Raw genomic sequence first — 19234 nt, forward strand, 5'->3', positions numbered from 1 at the left:
CAACACAATCTGCAACATTAACTGAAATAGATAGTTAGATAATTTTAGCTTAGCCTATACTGTCCGTTATACATTAAACGCACATGCGTAAACGTATTATGCGCATGCCTAGACGCATTATGCGTTTACGCATGCGCAGAAAGTTTGTAGCTTTGAGGTCCGGATTAAAGACTTTTGACTGTACTTTGTTATGAAATAAATCTAAATGAAGCAAATATTCATATTTCAGTATTTTTATTCTTAAAATATATAAAAATTATGAAATTTAACTTTTTATGCAGTTTTAGGTCCAGGAAATATTTATATTCATTATAAAAAAATATAAAAGAAAAAAGTTTGATCCTCACATGACAAAATTTGACTGAGATATTTTGTTTCAAAATTTTCGATATTTAGTATCATTTTTAACTTGGCTTCAAAGTCAATTAATAGATAAATAAGAATAATTTCAGATTCACTTTTTTCTCCCTAAATGCCATTCAGTTTTATTTATCGAAGACATATTAATGTGCAACATTCTTTAATTTATAATTTGACTGTAAATGGGTTTAAAAAAAAACAGGCAAATAATTATTTAACTTTTCAAATGCGTAAAATATATAACCAATATTCTCATCGTGTTTCATTACTTTACAGTCATTATTTAATAATGATACAAGAATTTATGGTACTATTTGGTTTTGAGGGCCGCAAAAAAATTGCAGCGAAAATGTATGCGCAAAAGCGCCAAATCTAGAAAACGCGCCCATTTAACAGCGCGCCAAATCTAGCGTACGCGTTGATTTCAGATTGCATAAGTTTATATAGTTCTATATTTCTTAAGACGCCATTGACATACTAGTTTAATTTTTAAATCCTTTTTTTGATATCCTATGGATTTAACAATTTGGGAAGTGCCCATGACGAAAAGTCGGCAATAGAATTTTGGGTAAAGTGCAGAATCACCCACTGCTTGACGCGTTTTTAAGAATTGCACATACTCGGTATCCATGTGCATATCGACCTATTTTCACTTTAAAAACATCCTACAATTGCACAAAAATGGCACTGCGCACACCGTTGACTATATATATGTACACATCGACCTATTTTCACTTAAAAAGTAAAAGAAAATTGACAAAAATTCAATTGTTTTTACCCTTGTAAAAAGCGGCAAACAAATAAGTGAGCGACTCTGCACTTTACCGAGAAGGCATCATTCATTAAAGAAAATTACGCTTGAACAACCGAGATGAAATTATGCTTTAGCGATAAGTCGGTAGCGAAATAGCGATGCAAGCATCCATTCAGTTATGTTTAGCAATTTTTATAAAAATTATAATAATAATCTGAAATAGTTTACTCTTACGCTTCCATTCAGTCATGTTTAGCCTTTTTCACATAAATTATAATAAGAAAAAAGTATTATATGAAATTAACATTTCATCTAAATTAAAACATCAATCTTAGTTATTTACCATTATACTTCCTTTCTTGCCGCAGTTATTATGGTTGCCGCAATTATTTTTGGCAGCATTGGCATCAACAATAGTTTGGCGATTTTTTACGGCCCTCGAAACCGAATTTATTAAACAGGAAATATTTTTAATTTATGCAAATAATATTACAGTTTGGCTATATGCTAATATTAAAGCCTGCCAATGTTTTCTTTCTAGAACAAGAATAAAATTCTGTGAATAAAATCTCCTTCATGAGGAAAACCAAATGTTATCAATATTTTCATGATAATCTGTATAGAAATGCTCATCACTTAATTTCTTAACATCAGAAACCTTTTTCAACACCTACATTTAATTTTTTGTTATATGCAAATGCAAACATGAAGCACTTCTTCAGTTGATGTATGATCCCTGAATATGATGTGTAACTTTAAAATGAAAAATAAATAAATAAAAAAACACTTTTTCAGTTTTATTTTTCATTATGAATGTAAATTTTTTCTAAATACAAGTATACGAAGTGGAGAACCATATCTAAAGTTAGATTGCATAATTTTTAAAACTGATTTTTTTTTCATCAACTAACTACAGTGCCAAAATATAAATGCCTGCATCATTTAAAATATTTTTTAATTATACGGATAATGGTGATGAAAATAAAAACCGGGTAAGGACTTTTACAGAGCACAGTGTATCACTATACATGAGATAGCCTTATAGTGCTGAATTTTCTACGAGTATGTATTTACGACTTTATTGATTAGCATACGTAAAATTCAAAAACAGAATTTGCTCTGTACGAAACAAAATGCAAACCAGACACTCATGAGTAAAGAAAGATATTTTTTATTTATTATATATAAAATGCATAATAATCAAAAGTGCAAAATATATTGATAGAATGTTCAATATTTTATTAAGGCATTTTTCAGAAAATTTCATTAAATAATATAATACTGTAAATAAGGCACAGTGTATGAGTGATAACATTCATACACATTTCCAAGAATACTAAATATTTGTAGAGGCATATTTCAATCCAATCAGTTTTCATTGTGGTTTGAAAATTGAAAGTATCTGTATAAATAAAACCTTTCTTCATTAGAAATTTAATTTCTATGTAAAATGTTAAAGTATTTTGATTATTAATTTATGCAACCATGATATTTAATAAAAACATGTTTCTTGGATATTGCTATTTTATTAATAAAATTTTTTACATATTTTAAAAGGGAAAGATGCTCCTTTTCATACCAAAAATTAAAAATGAAAGTATTCTGAAAATAAAGGAGATTATAATACCTTCTGACTAATAAAATCGATGTGAGTATAGTTGAAAATAACAATTTCTCTAAAGTATTTGCAGAATCAAACAACGATGCATTAAAAATATGAAAATTAACATGTCACAGGTATAGTCTTAAAAATTAAAAGTCTTTAAAAATTGTTATGGACAATGTTCATATGAACAGTTACAACCTTCTCCTTTTTCATACAACATAAAAAAGTCTCTTAAATAATACTTCATACATAATATACAAACATTAAATAAATAAATAATCAAATGTATAAACACGGCACTTATAGATATTTGTATAAATAACTTAAATGACACAAACTAAATAGTACCTTTGGTTGCACAATGAGCAACTTTCAAATTACATAACCAATTTTTTCTTATGCACAAAAAAAAAATGCATAACACCTGACAATTGTGCTTCTACCTCATGACTAAAAAATCTAGAGGTAAATAGGATATATGTTAGTGGTCAATAAATTTAATTTATATACGTGCAGAGCTGCCAGCTATTGCACATTTACCAAAATTGTTCAGAATTTTCAATTTAAGTTACAACATTATGGCTTTTATTTATAAAATAATAATTACAAAATACTTATGTGTTTTCCACTGTCATTTCAAGCTTACTTGCTAGATCTGGATTTTAATTTCTGAACAAACTTTTTAAACATCAAACACTTTGTTAAGTTTATATTTTGAAATACAAAATTTTGTTTAATGCCAAAAATTATTAATATCATTTCCTAAACTTATGCTTCCTTTGCATTCTGGATTAAAGTAAAGCAGAAATAACACTTTTATCAAAATAACTACTATAAAATACTCCCTCCCTTATTTTATCAATATTTTTACTATAAATAGCACGCACACATTTTTCTAAAATTGAAATTTACATATTGTATTTGCCAGCATATAAGACACACTTTTTCCTTTAAAAATAGGTATGAAAAACGAAGTGCGTCTTATACGTCGATACTCAGTTTTTGATTACATTTATTTCTGGAAATTTCCTCTATTCTGAGTTATGCAATTTTTTTCTTGTTTCCTTGCGGAGTGTGGGAATATTACAGTTACATGGAGTTCAGTAAATGCACATGCACTGTCATCAATGATCACAGCTGGGTTCGTTTAAACTTTCCAGTTTTTGTGAACGACTTTTAAGCATGTGAAATTTCTACTGTTCGGTTTTCTTCAATTCATTGGCAAGTTATGGCTCAAAAACAACATTGGCATTGCTATAACATAGCATATAAGTTATGTGTGATTGTGTATGCTAAACAACATGAAAACAGCGTAGCAGAGAGGCATTTCGAGCCACACCCAACTGAGAAAATGATAAGATGTTAAGTTAAAAGATGTAAAAAATAAACTCAAAGAATTTAAAACTCAGCTGCAATTCCAGGAAGCCTAATTAGTCAGCTTCAACCTTTAGATGTCTGCATTAATAAACATTTAAGAGATTTATAAAGGAGAAGTGGAAAAGCTGGATGCAGTCTTCAAATTTTGAGGTTTCACCTTTAGGAAGAAGGAAGAGACCTAGCATCTCACAAATTTGTGAATGGGTCAAAGTTTCATAGCATGCTGTGAAAACAGAGACAGAGGTTACATCATTTAAGAAGTGTGGCATTAGTAAATGCACTGGATGGTACAGAGAATAATTTGTCGTATGAGGACTCAGATGCTGATTTAGAAGAGGTTTCAAGTTGCTCTTCATTTAGCTCTGAGATGAGTGTCTGGATTTTGATGAAGAAGATTTAAAGGTGTTCTTTCCCAGATAGATTGGGTATTTGCAGAAAGTATTACTTGTATTACTTTATACTTAAAATACTGTAAACTCATTATAATGATCAGTTATAAAGTTTTATCCTTCAAAAATGTGTCTAAAAAAGGGTGTGTGTGTTATACACCGGCAAATATGGTATATATTCAAATTGCGTTTAAAGATAAGGGACAACAAAATCCTTCGGTCATTATAAAGCACAAATATAGAGTTTACTCAATACACAAATTACAAAATTAATTTTATAATACAACTTTTGTTCTAGTGGGCAATATACTTCAGTAGCTAACAACTCTATATATCATATAATTACAACTCTGCTTAAGACCACTCAGCTAAGTCACGGATGTTGGCAGTTTGAAAATATATATATTAAAAGCAGAAAATAAAATATAAAAAATTTTGGTTTTATAGATAAATTATTACAATACCACATGTAAGTAAAGTTAAAATATCAAGCTCTTAACAATGTATATATCAGAAAAGCTGCAAGATATTAAAATATTTCTGCAATCAAGTACTATTTATAAAATGTGAATTTTAAAATCTAGACATAATTGTCTAAATTAAGATAAGATGACTAATATAAAAATATTTGATTTAAAGGACAAAATTTTTAAAATTTTAAAAAGCTAAATTTCACAGGAATGTTATTTGACATACTAACTTAAGTGCAGAGTTTCAAAATAATTTTTAGGAAAATGGTTTATTTATTACATTTTAGATAACAAATACTTATCTAAATTTTAACAACATAAAAAAAAATATATTCCTAGAGTGATATCCCCCAACTGATTAAGAAAGAATAGTTATTACAAATTTAAATCTATTTTAATGTAATGCAAGAAATAATTTAATTATAATTAAATTATTTGACAACATACACATAAAAGTGGACAAAAACAGAATAATAAATTACTGAACTTTTTAAGTACTTTTAAGTAAGATAACTGGCAGGATTATATGTAAAGTGATAATTCTTCTAAAACTAGTGCTATGCACTGTGTATATAGCACTAGAATTTTAGTTTTGTACAGTGTACATACACACATACATAATGCCCTATTTATATGCCTGCAGTTATCTGACTATAAATACTTCATTCCCACTAAAATTTAGTAATAAACGTTGTTATTACTGCATTGCATACTTCAATCGTGATGCACTGTCTATTTAATTTCAGCCCCATTAGTGGCCAAATGGTTAAAACCCTTGAATGATGGTTTGTTCTGGTTTTGATTCCAAGCAAATGGGCTGAATACTTGGTTGGGTTCTGTGGTTTTCCCCATGTGTAACGTGAATATGAGCCAGTACTCATTAAGAAGATCTTTTGCAAAGGTATCCTTTCTCTTTGGCAGATAGCCCTTAAGAGCTTTTGCACATTCCAATAATCATAATAATTTTGCTTTCAGATGAATCAGTTTTGAGAACAGCACGCCTGACCTTTACTCTGGCTATGACACTAAAACTACCTTTTTCGGATAACAACTTGTTGAACTTCTCAAAGTGCATTTAAATGTCTTTCACTGGCCATTTGAATATATTCATTTTCTATCACAAAATTTATATGCAGAGCACTGTGGGTTTGTAAATATTTTGTAATTTTTGTATGCAAAAAAACATACAATGGTATTCTAATTTCAAGATGCAATAATTAGATCTGTTGCACTATGCTGAGATTGAAATATATCTTTTTATCAATGATTTTATCTTGTTAATCTATTTTTGAGTAATTCCATGTTATACAACCATTGTTCAATGCTTTTTATGCTGGATAAACACAATTTTACTGTATATATGTATGTGTGTGTTTCAAAATAGAATTCAATATAAATTTAAGTGAATAAGGATTTAAAGAATAAAAATTTACCTTGTGAACTACACATTACATATACATAATATAAATAATATCTTATACATATAAATCCAGTATTTACTAAAGATATAACAGAAATAAATTTCATTTAGCATGAATTATGTTTAGAACATTTTTACAAATCACTGACAATTCAACTGATAATTAATTTAACAAATAATTAATTTCTTCATAACTGTAACATACATTTATTCAATTTAGCTATATCTGATATATCCATATATATACATATTAGCATTACCGATAAATCAACGACAATATAATTTGTAACTGAGACCTAAGAATATAAGACTAAGGAAAAACATTGTGTGTAAATGTACATTAAAAAACCACCAGTAGTTAAGAATGGATTTATACAACCAAATTTTTTTAAAGACTTTACACTTTTATTTGATGAAAGAAAAAACTTTGCTATATATTCTCTTTTCATTGCACACAGTTAAGAAGAGCTATTTAATTAAAATGCTAAACAGAGGTAGTTAAAAAAGCAATCATAATATTCCTCTATGAAAATATGTTTTCCTAAAATTAATTGAAGTTACTTTCTAATGCTGAAAAATATAGCAGTTACAGTTTCACTATTTTTTGTAACACTTTTAAATGTACTTTCATAAAAAAAATACCACTGAAAATGTTTCTCCTAAAAAAAAAAAAAAAAAAAAAAAAATTGCAGTTAGTGACAAAAAATTTCAATCTGCTCACATGGCAAAACACCGCAGAAGAATGTTTTATTATTTACAATCAAAACACATCACTTGTAATTGTATACATTAACATCAAAGTATTAACAAGAATTCATATTTTTTAACGAATGAGATATATATTTTTAAATGAGATATATATTTTTAACGAATGAGATATATATTTTTTAAAATAATATTTTAAGATAAACAGTAATTATTATTTTTTTAATGTTAAAGATAAGTGAAGTGATCCCTACCTCCTCTCACACACAAAGAAAATATTTATTTAATATTCCTAAGAATGTACCATCAACTTTAATTAGCATTTTATTTAAAAAAAACAATTTGAAACTGATGTTTATAAATCTCTAATCTGCTAGTGAAAAGTGAAAAAAATTATTTCAATAACTGAATCTTTTATTGTATAAAGAAAAGAAAGCTGCCTTCCATTACCTTTCTTCTTTTTTTTTTTTTTTTTTTTTTTTTTTTTTTTTTACTTCACTGCATTACTAGGCTTTTCAAGATTGTCTAATGCATTTCATATATTTTAAATAATAACTTCTTAAATGAAATAAAAAACAAAATCTTCGCTCACTACAATGCATGCACTGCCATCAACTGATTAATAAATAAGAAAAGTCTACTGATAACACAAAAAAAGTGAAATAAGAAAATTTCATATTTTAAAATGTAATTCTAAAACAAAATATAATGTATCACTTCCACAGCTACCTTTTCTCAGTACAGCTAATTGTTAACAGAAATACAAAAACATCATATTTTGCTTTCTGACCACAAATTTTAAATTAATAATTTCACTTAATTCCCAGATGCATCTAATACAAATAAATGACAATCTTAAGATTCATAACGAAATAACAGATTTTTAAAAAGCTTTTTCCCCACTGGAACACTGATCAATAGTAAGAAAATCTTTTGAGTTTTTACAGAAAAATTAACTTTAATTAATAAAACATAGTTACACAATAATTAATTACACTTCATCTGAAAAAATTATTAGCATCAATCATTAGAATTTCAATTAATACATCTTTCACTTCATAGCATCAAAATATTTCCCACATATAAAAACTAACAAATTTGTGGCTAGAGATTCAAAGAAATTTAACAGCATTTAACATTATACAACTTAAAATTTATTACTACTTCACTGGTGATAGATAAATGTAATAACACTTAAGTACATAAATTAAATATATCAATAAAAATATTTCTTCAAGATGAAAAAAATATATATATTTTCACAAATGTGTGCAACATTTATAATACTGACACCACAAAATAATATTTTGAAACAAAGGTAGCATTTAACATTATACAACTTAAAATTTATTACTACTTCACCGGTGATAGATAAATGTAACACTTAAGTACATAAATTAAATATATCAATAAAAATATTTCTTCAAGATGAAAAAAATATATATATTTTCACAAATGTGTGCAACATTTATAATACTGACACCACAAAATAATATTTTGAAACAAAGGTATATTTATATTGAGCACACTTATTAATATAAACTTTCTCAACAATATGTAAACTGTTATTAAAGAATACTGTCTCAAAAGTATACAAAGAAAACATGTAAATTTTGAATATGAAATTAATCTTTAAAAATTATCCGTTTTATCAAACTGAAATAATTTTATTCATCGTATACCTGCTTAAGATAATAAGATGTATTAAAGATATTCCACAAAATTACAAACAGCATGAGAACAAGATATACAGCAAACAATGACCAGCCCAAAATTGTTTCCCATTTTCGTATACGGAGATTTCGGAGACACACGATACCAATCATCAAGCCAGCAAGGGCGCCAGCAATATGAGCAGCATAACTTGTTTTATTCTTATCTTCTTCCACATACCTAGAATAAAATGCAACTCCTATATCTGTCCCTCCAAACACCAAAAGTGCTATAAGACGGGCCCATCCAAACGTCATTTCTTTAAAATTCTGAAAACAAGAGTAAAACATTATATGAAAAATCATTTTATTAATTCAAATATATGACACAGAATTTTACAATTTCATATTTCCAATGAGTTTTTGGAAAAAATTATTTTCTTATCTGAGGTAGCAAATGAATAGCACAAGAAGAATCGTGAACGTTATTATAATACTTTGGAACAATATTTACATGACATTTACTGCAAATATAAAAATCTTTTACTTACAATTTTATATTCATAAATATAAGAAATGTAATAAAACAACTGGTTAGAAACTATCATGTTGCTCAAATGTAAGTTGATTTTTCCTTAAAAATAAACTTATATTTTCTTATTGTATTAATAAAATATGCATTTTACGAAAGTTTTTTCTTTTGTGTGTGTGTTTTGTTTTTTGTTATCAACATTATGTACTTAATAAATTATTATTGATCTTAGAATTCCACAGCTGGGAATTAGGATATAAAGAATTTGATAAGTAGAAACAGGTTTCTGAAAATTAAACATTATTTAGTACTTTACTTCCACACTTCCTGCAACATTGACAACAAACTTTTTTTTGATTTGGATAACATTTGTGAACTCATAGGTGGCTTTGGACAGAAAACACATTTTTAGGGGAGGAGGGGGTCCTTACATCCATTTTAATGATGCATCCAGTGTCACCTATTTCTTTACTTCATTTTCCACAGAAAGTATGCACACTTCTAGACATAATGATACCAATTGATATTTGTATTTAGGAATAATTCTAGTTCTTCTCACAGAATTTTAGCAACATATTTACTCCTTTGTCCAGTTAAAATAAAACAGTAAATGATATACTTCAAATATCTTCAAAACAGATTTCAACCTACATTCTAACACTTTGCTTGCAATTTTCTATATTGCATTTCCATAAAATATGGTCATTTAAAAAGTACAACTTCATATAATGTAAAATTTTGCATTCTCTATTGTTAGACAGAACATCAGATTTCTGAAAAAAAAAAAAAAAAAAAAAAAAAAAAGAAGAAGAAGAAGAAGAAGAAGCAACATTTTCTTTTTTATGAGCCAACAAACTCCACAGTAAAATTACAGTTCATATAATAGATGTACCTGATGTACAAAGAAATTGTTATTGAATTTCAAAATGCATGTACACTCAAACACATGTGCACTGCATGCATATAAATACTTCTTGGTGACATTGACGATTGCCACATAAATACTTTTTGATGATATGGTGTGCTGCATTATCAATAATTTTCCATGACTAGGGGTCAGGTAGTCGGAAACCCCTATTATTTTTACATCTCAGCCACAGAGAAAGAACTAAAGGAAAATTATCTAAATTTCAGGTTTTTGCAAACATTATTTTTATTTATCAAGCAAAAGAGATATTTTCAGATTGTGTTAAACTTTATAACCTATTTCCATTGATGAGACAATGATAAAAATCAAAGGATCACTAGGCATTGTGTAGTATATGCTGCACAATACCAATATAAGCTAACTGAAATGTGGATTTTATATACCTCGTATTTGGGTTATACTATAAATTTCAAATTATATGGTGGAAAAATTGACAAAACAGTCAAAGATCTTAAATATGATGCAGTTACATATTTGTTAATGTGTAAAGGACATTCACATTACTGACTGATCTCTTTTACTAAAGTTCAAACTGATGGCAGATTCATCAAAATCGAAATTTTATTCTTGTGAAATTGTTACGCCAAACAGGAAACTTTTTCCAAACATCATTACTTAAGTTAAAATGAGATAAAATACTATAAGTTTGGCATGCTGGAATCATTTTTAAACATAAATAAAAGTAGAGGAACTTTCATAGATGACCTATATGCTTTGTCAGCTGGAGTGAAATAGATTGCTTGATCAAGTTTCTCATCTTTATTTGTTTATTATTGGTTTCTGCTGTGTTGTTGTACTCAGAATAGACATCTAGACATAGATTTATGATAATCAATAGCCAAAGATTTATGGAAGAAAAGGTCTCTGTTGCAATACAGTTTCATGCTGATTCTTTCTAATTTTGAGGCTGTTTATATGCCAGGGTTTGATATGATTTTGGCTTTGAGCCATTCATTTAATGTGAATGTTGTTGGTGCCATGTTGTTTCATTGGTGCACACCTTGTCCTTCACCAATATTGCTTAGCAACGAATCCTGTAATGCAAGTGGGGCAAACCTAGCTTTTTCTTTCTTTTTCCCCACTCATTTCATCATGAATAGCTGCTGACTGAGTGGTCAGATTACCGTAAAATAAATAAATAAATATTTTTTTTTTATTTCTTAACTACATAACTTTACTATTTTGTCATTACTGTCTAATAAAAGGAAAAACAGTATATTTAATCAGAGATATGTTATTTCATTGATGAAACAGTAAAGTGTTTCCAAATACACTTTTTGTGTTTGGCAAATCTTACAGATAGTTTTCTACACTGGTGAAATAAATTAAGAGAATTTTCATATTTGATGTATGATCTCCAGAACTACTGGATAGATTTTAATAAAATTTGATGTGAACATAGGTTGATACAATACAAACAAAATAAACATTCAGTTATAATAGACGCACATGTTCTTCTGTAATCCTCATGGGAGTCTGAAGGTCTGAAACAGCGGTTGCAGAAGACACAAAAGAAATGGGTTAATAAGACCGGTTAATAACTCCTGCGAACCTTGCGGTAATAAGGTAATAAGAGGTATAGGTCCCCTCTCACAGCCATACATGCTTCACAGCGTGATGTCATACTGGAAATAAGGCAGTTTATCAGTGTCTGCGGCAATTGGTCCCATTCATTTAGGAATGCTGTTTTCAGTTCCTCCATGGTTCTCGAAGGGGGGTAATGAGTTGCAATTGCACTCTCCAGAGCATCCCAGACATGCTCTATAGGGTTGAGGTCTGGAGACCTAGCTGGCGAATCCATCCAACGAATATCCTCACTCTCAAGAAATTCGTCGACCAGAACAGCTCTATGTGGCCTCGCGTTATCGTCCTGCAAGATGAACTCAGGGCCCGCTGCACTCCGGAAAAGTCAAACATAGGGCTCCAAGACTTCATCCTTATACCTCACACCAGTCACAGAGCCTCTGTCAAAGACATGGAGAGGTGTGTGGCTATCAAACATGATGCCTGCCCAGACCATTACACTGCCACTGCCATAATCATTGATTTTGTGGACATTGGAGGGTAGGTCCCTGGCTCTCTTTATACGAAAATACAGCAAGAATCGGTTTTTAGGCTAAAACCTCACCCATTGCTCCGATCCAATCACTATGCTGCCTGCACCATGCTAATGGTACTCTCCTGTCCTTAGACATGGAGCGGGACACAAACAGCAGGTCTTCTGGCAAACAACCCTCTCATTCAGTCTTTTGGAAACAGTCACCCTTGTTACACAGGTTCCTGTGGCTGCGTACAGGTCCCGAGAGAGCTGAAAAGCTGTAGCTCCTCTGTTACGCCTCGCTAAAATGGACAAATAGCGATCTTCTCTGGCCGTCAAGGCTCTTGGACGAACTTGCCCAGGCTTTCTCTCGATGGATTCAGTATCCTGGACTGTTTCCATACATTACACATGACACTGGGTGTTAAATTAAACTCTCTGCATATCTGGAGTTGTGATTGGCCTGCCTCTAGCCTTCCTACAATTCGCCACCTTATTCTATCATCTAAATGTTCATGGTTACTCATTTTTACTGTTCTGATAAAAATTTAACTGATTGCTGAAAGATAACACCAAGAAATCAGCCGAGGTGTGCTAGCGAATGCAATTCGTCCTACCCTCCATGTGCTTATAAAGACTGTTTTCCTGCTGGCTCCGCTTACACACACATGTACGCTTACATATTTGCCATACAAGATTTGCATTTTTATCTAGAAGCAGTGGTTTTTTCTTCAATTCAGTTCTTTTCATGCAATTCGATAAAATATGCAAATTCTCTTAATTTATTTCACCAATGCAGATACTGACCCAATATGGTGAGTTTCTCTGCTCATACCGTCATTACAAATGGGATAACATATACATCTGAAATATCTGTTCTGATCCAATTTATCTGATCTTAACAATTTCCAGATACATGGGGCTATGGTAAAGGCAAATAGAGCAGATACGTGGGGTGACTCAACAGTATTTGGAAGAGTTCCAATAGATTTACTTTTACTTGATGCTTCTGTTCATAACAACTTTACTTTTTGAGAAAAACTGCAGAAACATGTCTACTGATCTTCTTGTTACATGTTTTCTCAAAATCATACATCTATTGTGTATCTATTGTTTTCTGGAATTATAGTAAGTACTTAAATTCATGTTCATGAAATTCTGATGTATTGCGAACATCTTTGCACATTAAAAGTAAAAATAAAAGGCTGTGGTTGGTTTTATGCAGGTGAAATTAACCCTCTGAGCAGCATGGGTTTTGGGATCTGTCATGAAGACCTGTATTCAAAGACACTTTATTAGCTAAATTTGTATATTTACTTAGTTTAGACTCCATTTTCATAAACTTATATTTATTACGATGATATTTATATTATTAAAGAAAGTAAGAAAGCAAAATATCCTAATTTATAAGCTAATATATAACAAATATTAGTAGGAGATATTAATGTTCTCATAAAGATTCTTGCAGTTTATAGGTGTGTCTGTTGGTTCTAAAACACTGTAAAACTACTTGTGATATGAAAAGCTTCAGAGATAGATGTTAGTAATAAATTTACATGTGATTCTCAGTTTTACAATCGAGGATTTCACAAAAAACCATTTAAGACACTAATAAAGGGACAGATGGAAATAAGCATTTGATGATGATAGTAAACATGTAATGTCAAAGCCAATTAATTCTGGAATTTGCACATAAAATCCACTTGTTGAATACACACTTGATATACCATCCTTTTATGTAAGCATAGCCGAGTTCAGCAAACTTGTGTTGAAATTTGCTGAAATAGTGAAAGTCTGTTTACCAAAAGTCTCGCTGGATAGCTTTCTTTATGAATTTTGATGCTTGTTAAAAGTTTACTGTAAAGAACATTACACATGTTTCTTCAAATCAATCAGAAGCAAGTCTTAGATTATATATACATAATATGAGTAACTGTTTGCTCACTGAAAAGCAACTCTTTGACAGAATGCCAGTTCTAGTGAAACTCGTTTTAATAATTGATGGCAATGCCAACAGCCAATCCTTCATAATGAAATCAAATATATTCTCACCTTCAGAGCATAGAATCAGAGAATTCATATCAAAAGGATAATTATTTTGACAGATACAGAATTTTGTTGGTACATGTCTTTACCACATTTAAATGGAGTTTTTTCTAACAGAGTTTAAATAAACTTTGACACTAGTATTCACTAATACTAATGATATCCCATTCAAATAAGTACATGTTGTTTTCATTTAAGCATATGTTTACAACATACATAAATCATTCTACTCTGAATCGAATTAGTTGTGCTTCAAAGTTTTGAAAACAATCCTCTTCCTTGATGTTCTGTTCTGTTGCACTGTGAATCTCCAACATAACCTGATCTCTGAAATTAAATACTAAAGTACCTAAAACAGGTTGCATGAATTAACTGATTCACTTAATAACATTTAATAATTATGAAGAACATGCACAAAACACATAGCTGCAGATGCAGGTTTTGCATATGAGCTTTTTGAAGTTTTGGGCAGCAAGGAAAAACCATGTCTGTTCACCACAAGAGTCGAAGAGGAAGTGTTGGTGATGCCACCATTTAGGTGAAGCCTCAACAGAGGTTCATTACTTGTGCTATGACCTAGCAGAGGTAATGTGGGCCTGAGTCCATCACTGTAATCTGCCCCCCCCCAGTACATAAATCAAAAAGCTATTCAAGAATGTCTGACACGTTTTAGAAAGAATTAAAAAAATTAATAAGAATATTTAATTTTCATGCAAAATTTTATCTTTCACATGAAAGACTACAGCTTGCATTTAAAGGAAAACTGAGCAAACTCTGTTTAATATACAGTCAAAAGTCGTTAATCCGGACTCGTCGGGACTTCGGCGATTCCGGATTATCGATTTTTCAGGATTATAGAACATCAGTTTAAATCTCGTAAGATGGCATGCAGAAATTCTAAAATTAAAAATATGAAACCGTAATTTATGAAATAAAGAACAATTATGATCTAAAGGGTATCAAAATTTGCAAAAAGAAAAAGCTTAATATTTATTTGTTTACTTTATTAAACATTTCTTTCAATGTAAGTTGTTTAAGTTTTGCTTTGTTTCATGTGATAATACTTTTTCTTTAATTCTATTAAACAGACATAATTTCTTGTTCAGTTACAAAGTTCCACTGTTCAAGTCCTATAATTGCTGTGTCGAGAACACCAACTAATTTGTCAATCGAAATTTTTTCGTTTTCACTAACCTCTGTTACTTTCTTCGCTATAGGAAGCAAATTATAATGACGAGGAACTTGTTTTAAATCATATCAAAGACGGAGCACATCGAGATGAAATACTAATTTGGTAAGGAATTATAAGCCAAATAAAATAAAAACATCTGTCCTGAAGATAAGGATAGTGCTGACTGATCAACTTCCAATTCATTACGCGCCCGCTGCGGCGTTCCCCCCACCGAGCAGCGTGAAATTGATAAACAGATTTCGGATTTCAAAACATACTTTCGCTTTAGATCCTTTACATATTAACAAATATATATCGGAAATTCTATTTAATATAATCGAAAGTTTAAGCTTACTTTTATAAAATTGCTCTTACAGTCTGCAAAAAATAATAAGCCGGATCCAATTCGAAAATTAAGGAACAACGCAATCATCAACATTAACTGAAATAGATAATTAGATAATTTTAGCTTATACGTCCATTATACATAAAACGCGCACGCAAAAACGTATTCTGCACTTGCGCACACTCATATGCGCAGTCGTAAAAGGTCTTACGTGCACGCATAAACGCCTATGCGCATGTGTCAACGTGGCGCATGCGCAGAAAGTTTTTAGTTTTGATGTCTGGATTATAGATCATTCCGAATTATGGGTGTCTGAATTAACGACTTTTGACTGTATTTTATGTTCACCATTCCATACTAAAGGCAGATAAAGGGCTTATCTTCTGCCTTCACAATAAAGGGATTACCTTCCATCTTCGTAAAAGATATTCTAAGAGAAATTGTTCCTTGTTCATGTTATATGTAGGGAAAACAACAAAAACCTCTATTCAGCCAGACTGTTCCCAGATTTGAACCCAGGATAAAATACAAATGTTCAGTGGTCTTAACCACTTGGCCACTGGAGAGTTTACATAAATCATGATATAAAATATTAAATAATTACAGTTACATAATAAATATTATATTGTGAACATCTTTTAAATGGTAGCATAGATACAACAAACTGAAAGCAGTCAAATATAAGACATATGCACTGTCAGATTTCAAAATTAATAATTACAACACCATATGATATATTTAGTTTATGCTTTGGGAAAAAATAGAGATCAAACATTTTAATATTAAAAATACTCATTTTAAATCAATAGATCACAAAATTATTACGCTTACAATTATCACATTGGCCAGATGTGCAGCAATTAAAGCATATACTCCACCAGATGCACCCGCTAGATAAACTGCTGGATCAGAAAGGGAACTTCCAAGAGATCCTAAAATATGTTTAAAAGAAGGCTGAATATTTGGTAACTTCAATCAAATTACAAAACATATTCTAAAGAAAAAAATTATGATTTTTTTATGGGAATACAGCAGCTTATTTTGAGCAAATAAATAATTATTTTTATAATAAGGCTTGATTAATCCTACTGAATAAAAATCAACACTTTATTTATATACATTCATTTAAGTTTGATATTTCAGATTCTTGAAAGTTCTTAAAGGATTCAGCTGCCTCAGTTCCAGGAAATGAAGTTTATGATACTGATTAATGAAATTTCCTTTTATTATTAATATTTACACTTTAACAAGAATTTCTGAAATTAAAAAAAAATAAATAAATAATATTCAAATTCAATCTCTTTAATTATTCATTCTATATTAGTGAAGTTTTAGATTTATATCAATCACTAATCAACTCTTCAGAAAGTATAAATAACAGACATACACAATGTAATATTTTTTCAGTTAATAGTTTTACATACAAGTAACAATAAGTAATAATAAATGATTAATCATGCCAACAGCACCATTTAAGCAAAATTTGTTGAAAGCTTGAAGGCACCAATAGCATGCAATGACAGTGCTAATGAAGCATTAAAAAGAACCTTCAGCATACTCATAAATAAACTTTCAGAACATTATTAGAAGCCAACTAAAATGTAAGATTAAATATCTTGCAATATTAAGTAACAAATAATGTAACAAAAAGGAACTTTAAACAATATTTATTACACTCTAAAATCTCAAGTCTATTAACCCTCTAAGCAACAAGACCATATATATATATATATATATACGTCCTAGAATATTTTTTGATATCTGTAAGAAGGTACATATACATGCATATTAAAATATGTCAAAGAAATTAAAGCAATATATCAAAAGTACACAAATCCAGGTATGAAATACCAGCAGAGTTTTTACATTAAAATCAAAAAAATAATTTGTTCTCATTGTAGTTTGGGGAAATTTGTGCTTTCTTAGCGAAATTCCTGGCCGCTCAGAAGGTTAATGTTTATCATACTTAAAACGTACTAATTAAACTTTATTTTTGTATGTAAACGTGTGTTTCAAAACCATTTCTCTTCCCCCCTCCCAGAATATGTAAATAATGAACATGGAAGGACTTGTGATATCCCATATAACAGCAGTAAAAAAGAAAAAAGTACCTACAAACAAACAAACAAAGCAGTTTGTAAACTTGTGAACAAAGTTTAAGAAACCTGATAATGACCGATGAATACTTAAAAAAAAAAAAAAAAAAAAAAAAAAAAAACAGACATTATGAGGTAAGAAAAGGACAAATAAAGACAGACACCCCCCCCCAATAAAACTCAATTCAATTACTGTTCCAAACACTGAAACAACTTTTGTTAAGGACATAAAATTTATATATCTCTTTTTCCTTCTTTTATTGTTGTTTTTTATAAATCTATCTTTTTTTCAATCAAAACTGAGTTACAAAAAAAAATTTTTTTACAGCCCCAAAGAAAAAAATTCAGCTGCCTCAGTTCCAGGAAATGAAGTTTATGATAGTGATTAATGAAATTATTAGGGTTATTAGTCTCAAAATGCAATTTTGTGTTATTAATAAATATACTAATTATGTCCACGATGATTAGTTTTCCACTATATGTGATTAGTTCCACTTTCAGGAAAGGACCCACCTTCAGGGAAAAAAACTCCATGTCATTCTTTTTATTGATTATGGTAAAGGATTCAGCTGCCTCAGTTCCAGGAAATGATATTCATCCCTTTTTGTCTGAAAAAAAGACTGCACTAAAAGTCCCGATTCAACACAATCTCTAAACTCTTAATTCTCTAGATTCCTAAAATTCAGTATGAAAAAAATTTTCCTCCCTCTTCTTCAAAAAGAAAACTGTTCGAATGTTAACAAATTGACTACCTAAGCTAAGTGTTTACTTCTCCCTTAGGTCCTCTGAAATGTACCAGGTGTACAGGTATGAAACATGGATTTTTTAATCTCAGAAAACATGTTAAATATGGAAGAATGATAAAAAAAAGCTTTATTCAAAGTATGCTCCACAGCTTCTTATACATTTTTTCTGTCTTTCGGGCAATTTGTGAATACCATGCCAGTAAAAATTTTCCCCTTTTAATGTGAACCATCCATCAAGCCATTTTTTCACATCTTTGTACAACGATTTTTTTTGACATTTTCATAGGAAAAATGACTTCCTTTTGTATCAAGCCAGTAAAATGTCACATGCGTTTTCGCACTTTTCCATTAGCCTGTAGATCAACTGATGTGGTACCCATCTAACGGTCTTCTAAATCTTTCCCATCTCTCGTATCTGAATGGAAACAGCTTGTTGTCTAACGCCCAATTGGTTGGGAGAGTTGTTTTTGTGTTTGCGAATCATATTCGTTTAAGGATACTTGCAATTCCACATCTTCGTAGTTTTTTGCTGATTTTCCTGCTTCCTTGTCTGCAACATCGAAGTCGATCCTTTTGAAATGACGAAACCATCATTTAC

The 19234-nt window shown here is 30.0% G+C and overlaps 1 protein-coding gene across 1 annotated transcript in view; it reads right to left on the reverse strand.

Annotated features, from left to right (window-relative positions):
• Positions 1-2269: 2269 nt before the first annotated feature.
• The window catches only part of LOC118202786 (rhomboid-related protein 2-like), a 71489-nt gene continuing 54524 nt past the window's right edge, over positions 2270-19234 (reverse strand). The window contains exons 8-9 of the mRNA XM_035374979.2: positions 16626-16726; positions 2270-9063 (exon numbers count right to left, since the gene is read on the reverse strand). Of these exons, the coding sequence (XP_035230870.2) occupies positions 8749-9063; positions 16626-16726 (416 nt within the window). The 3' untranslated portion in view covers positions 2270-8748. The remainder of the gene's footprint in view (positions 9064-16625; positions 16727-19234) is intronic.

This window comes from Stegodyphus dumicola, chromosome 3 (genome assembly GCF_044657685.1).
Source record: "Stegodyphus dumicola isolate Sdum_Otavi_A_Nest chromosome 3, ASM4465768v1".
NCBI lineage: Eukaryota > Metazoa > Arthropoda > Arachnida > Araneae > Eresidae > Stegodyphus > Stegodyphus dumicola.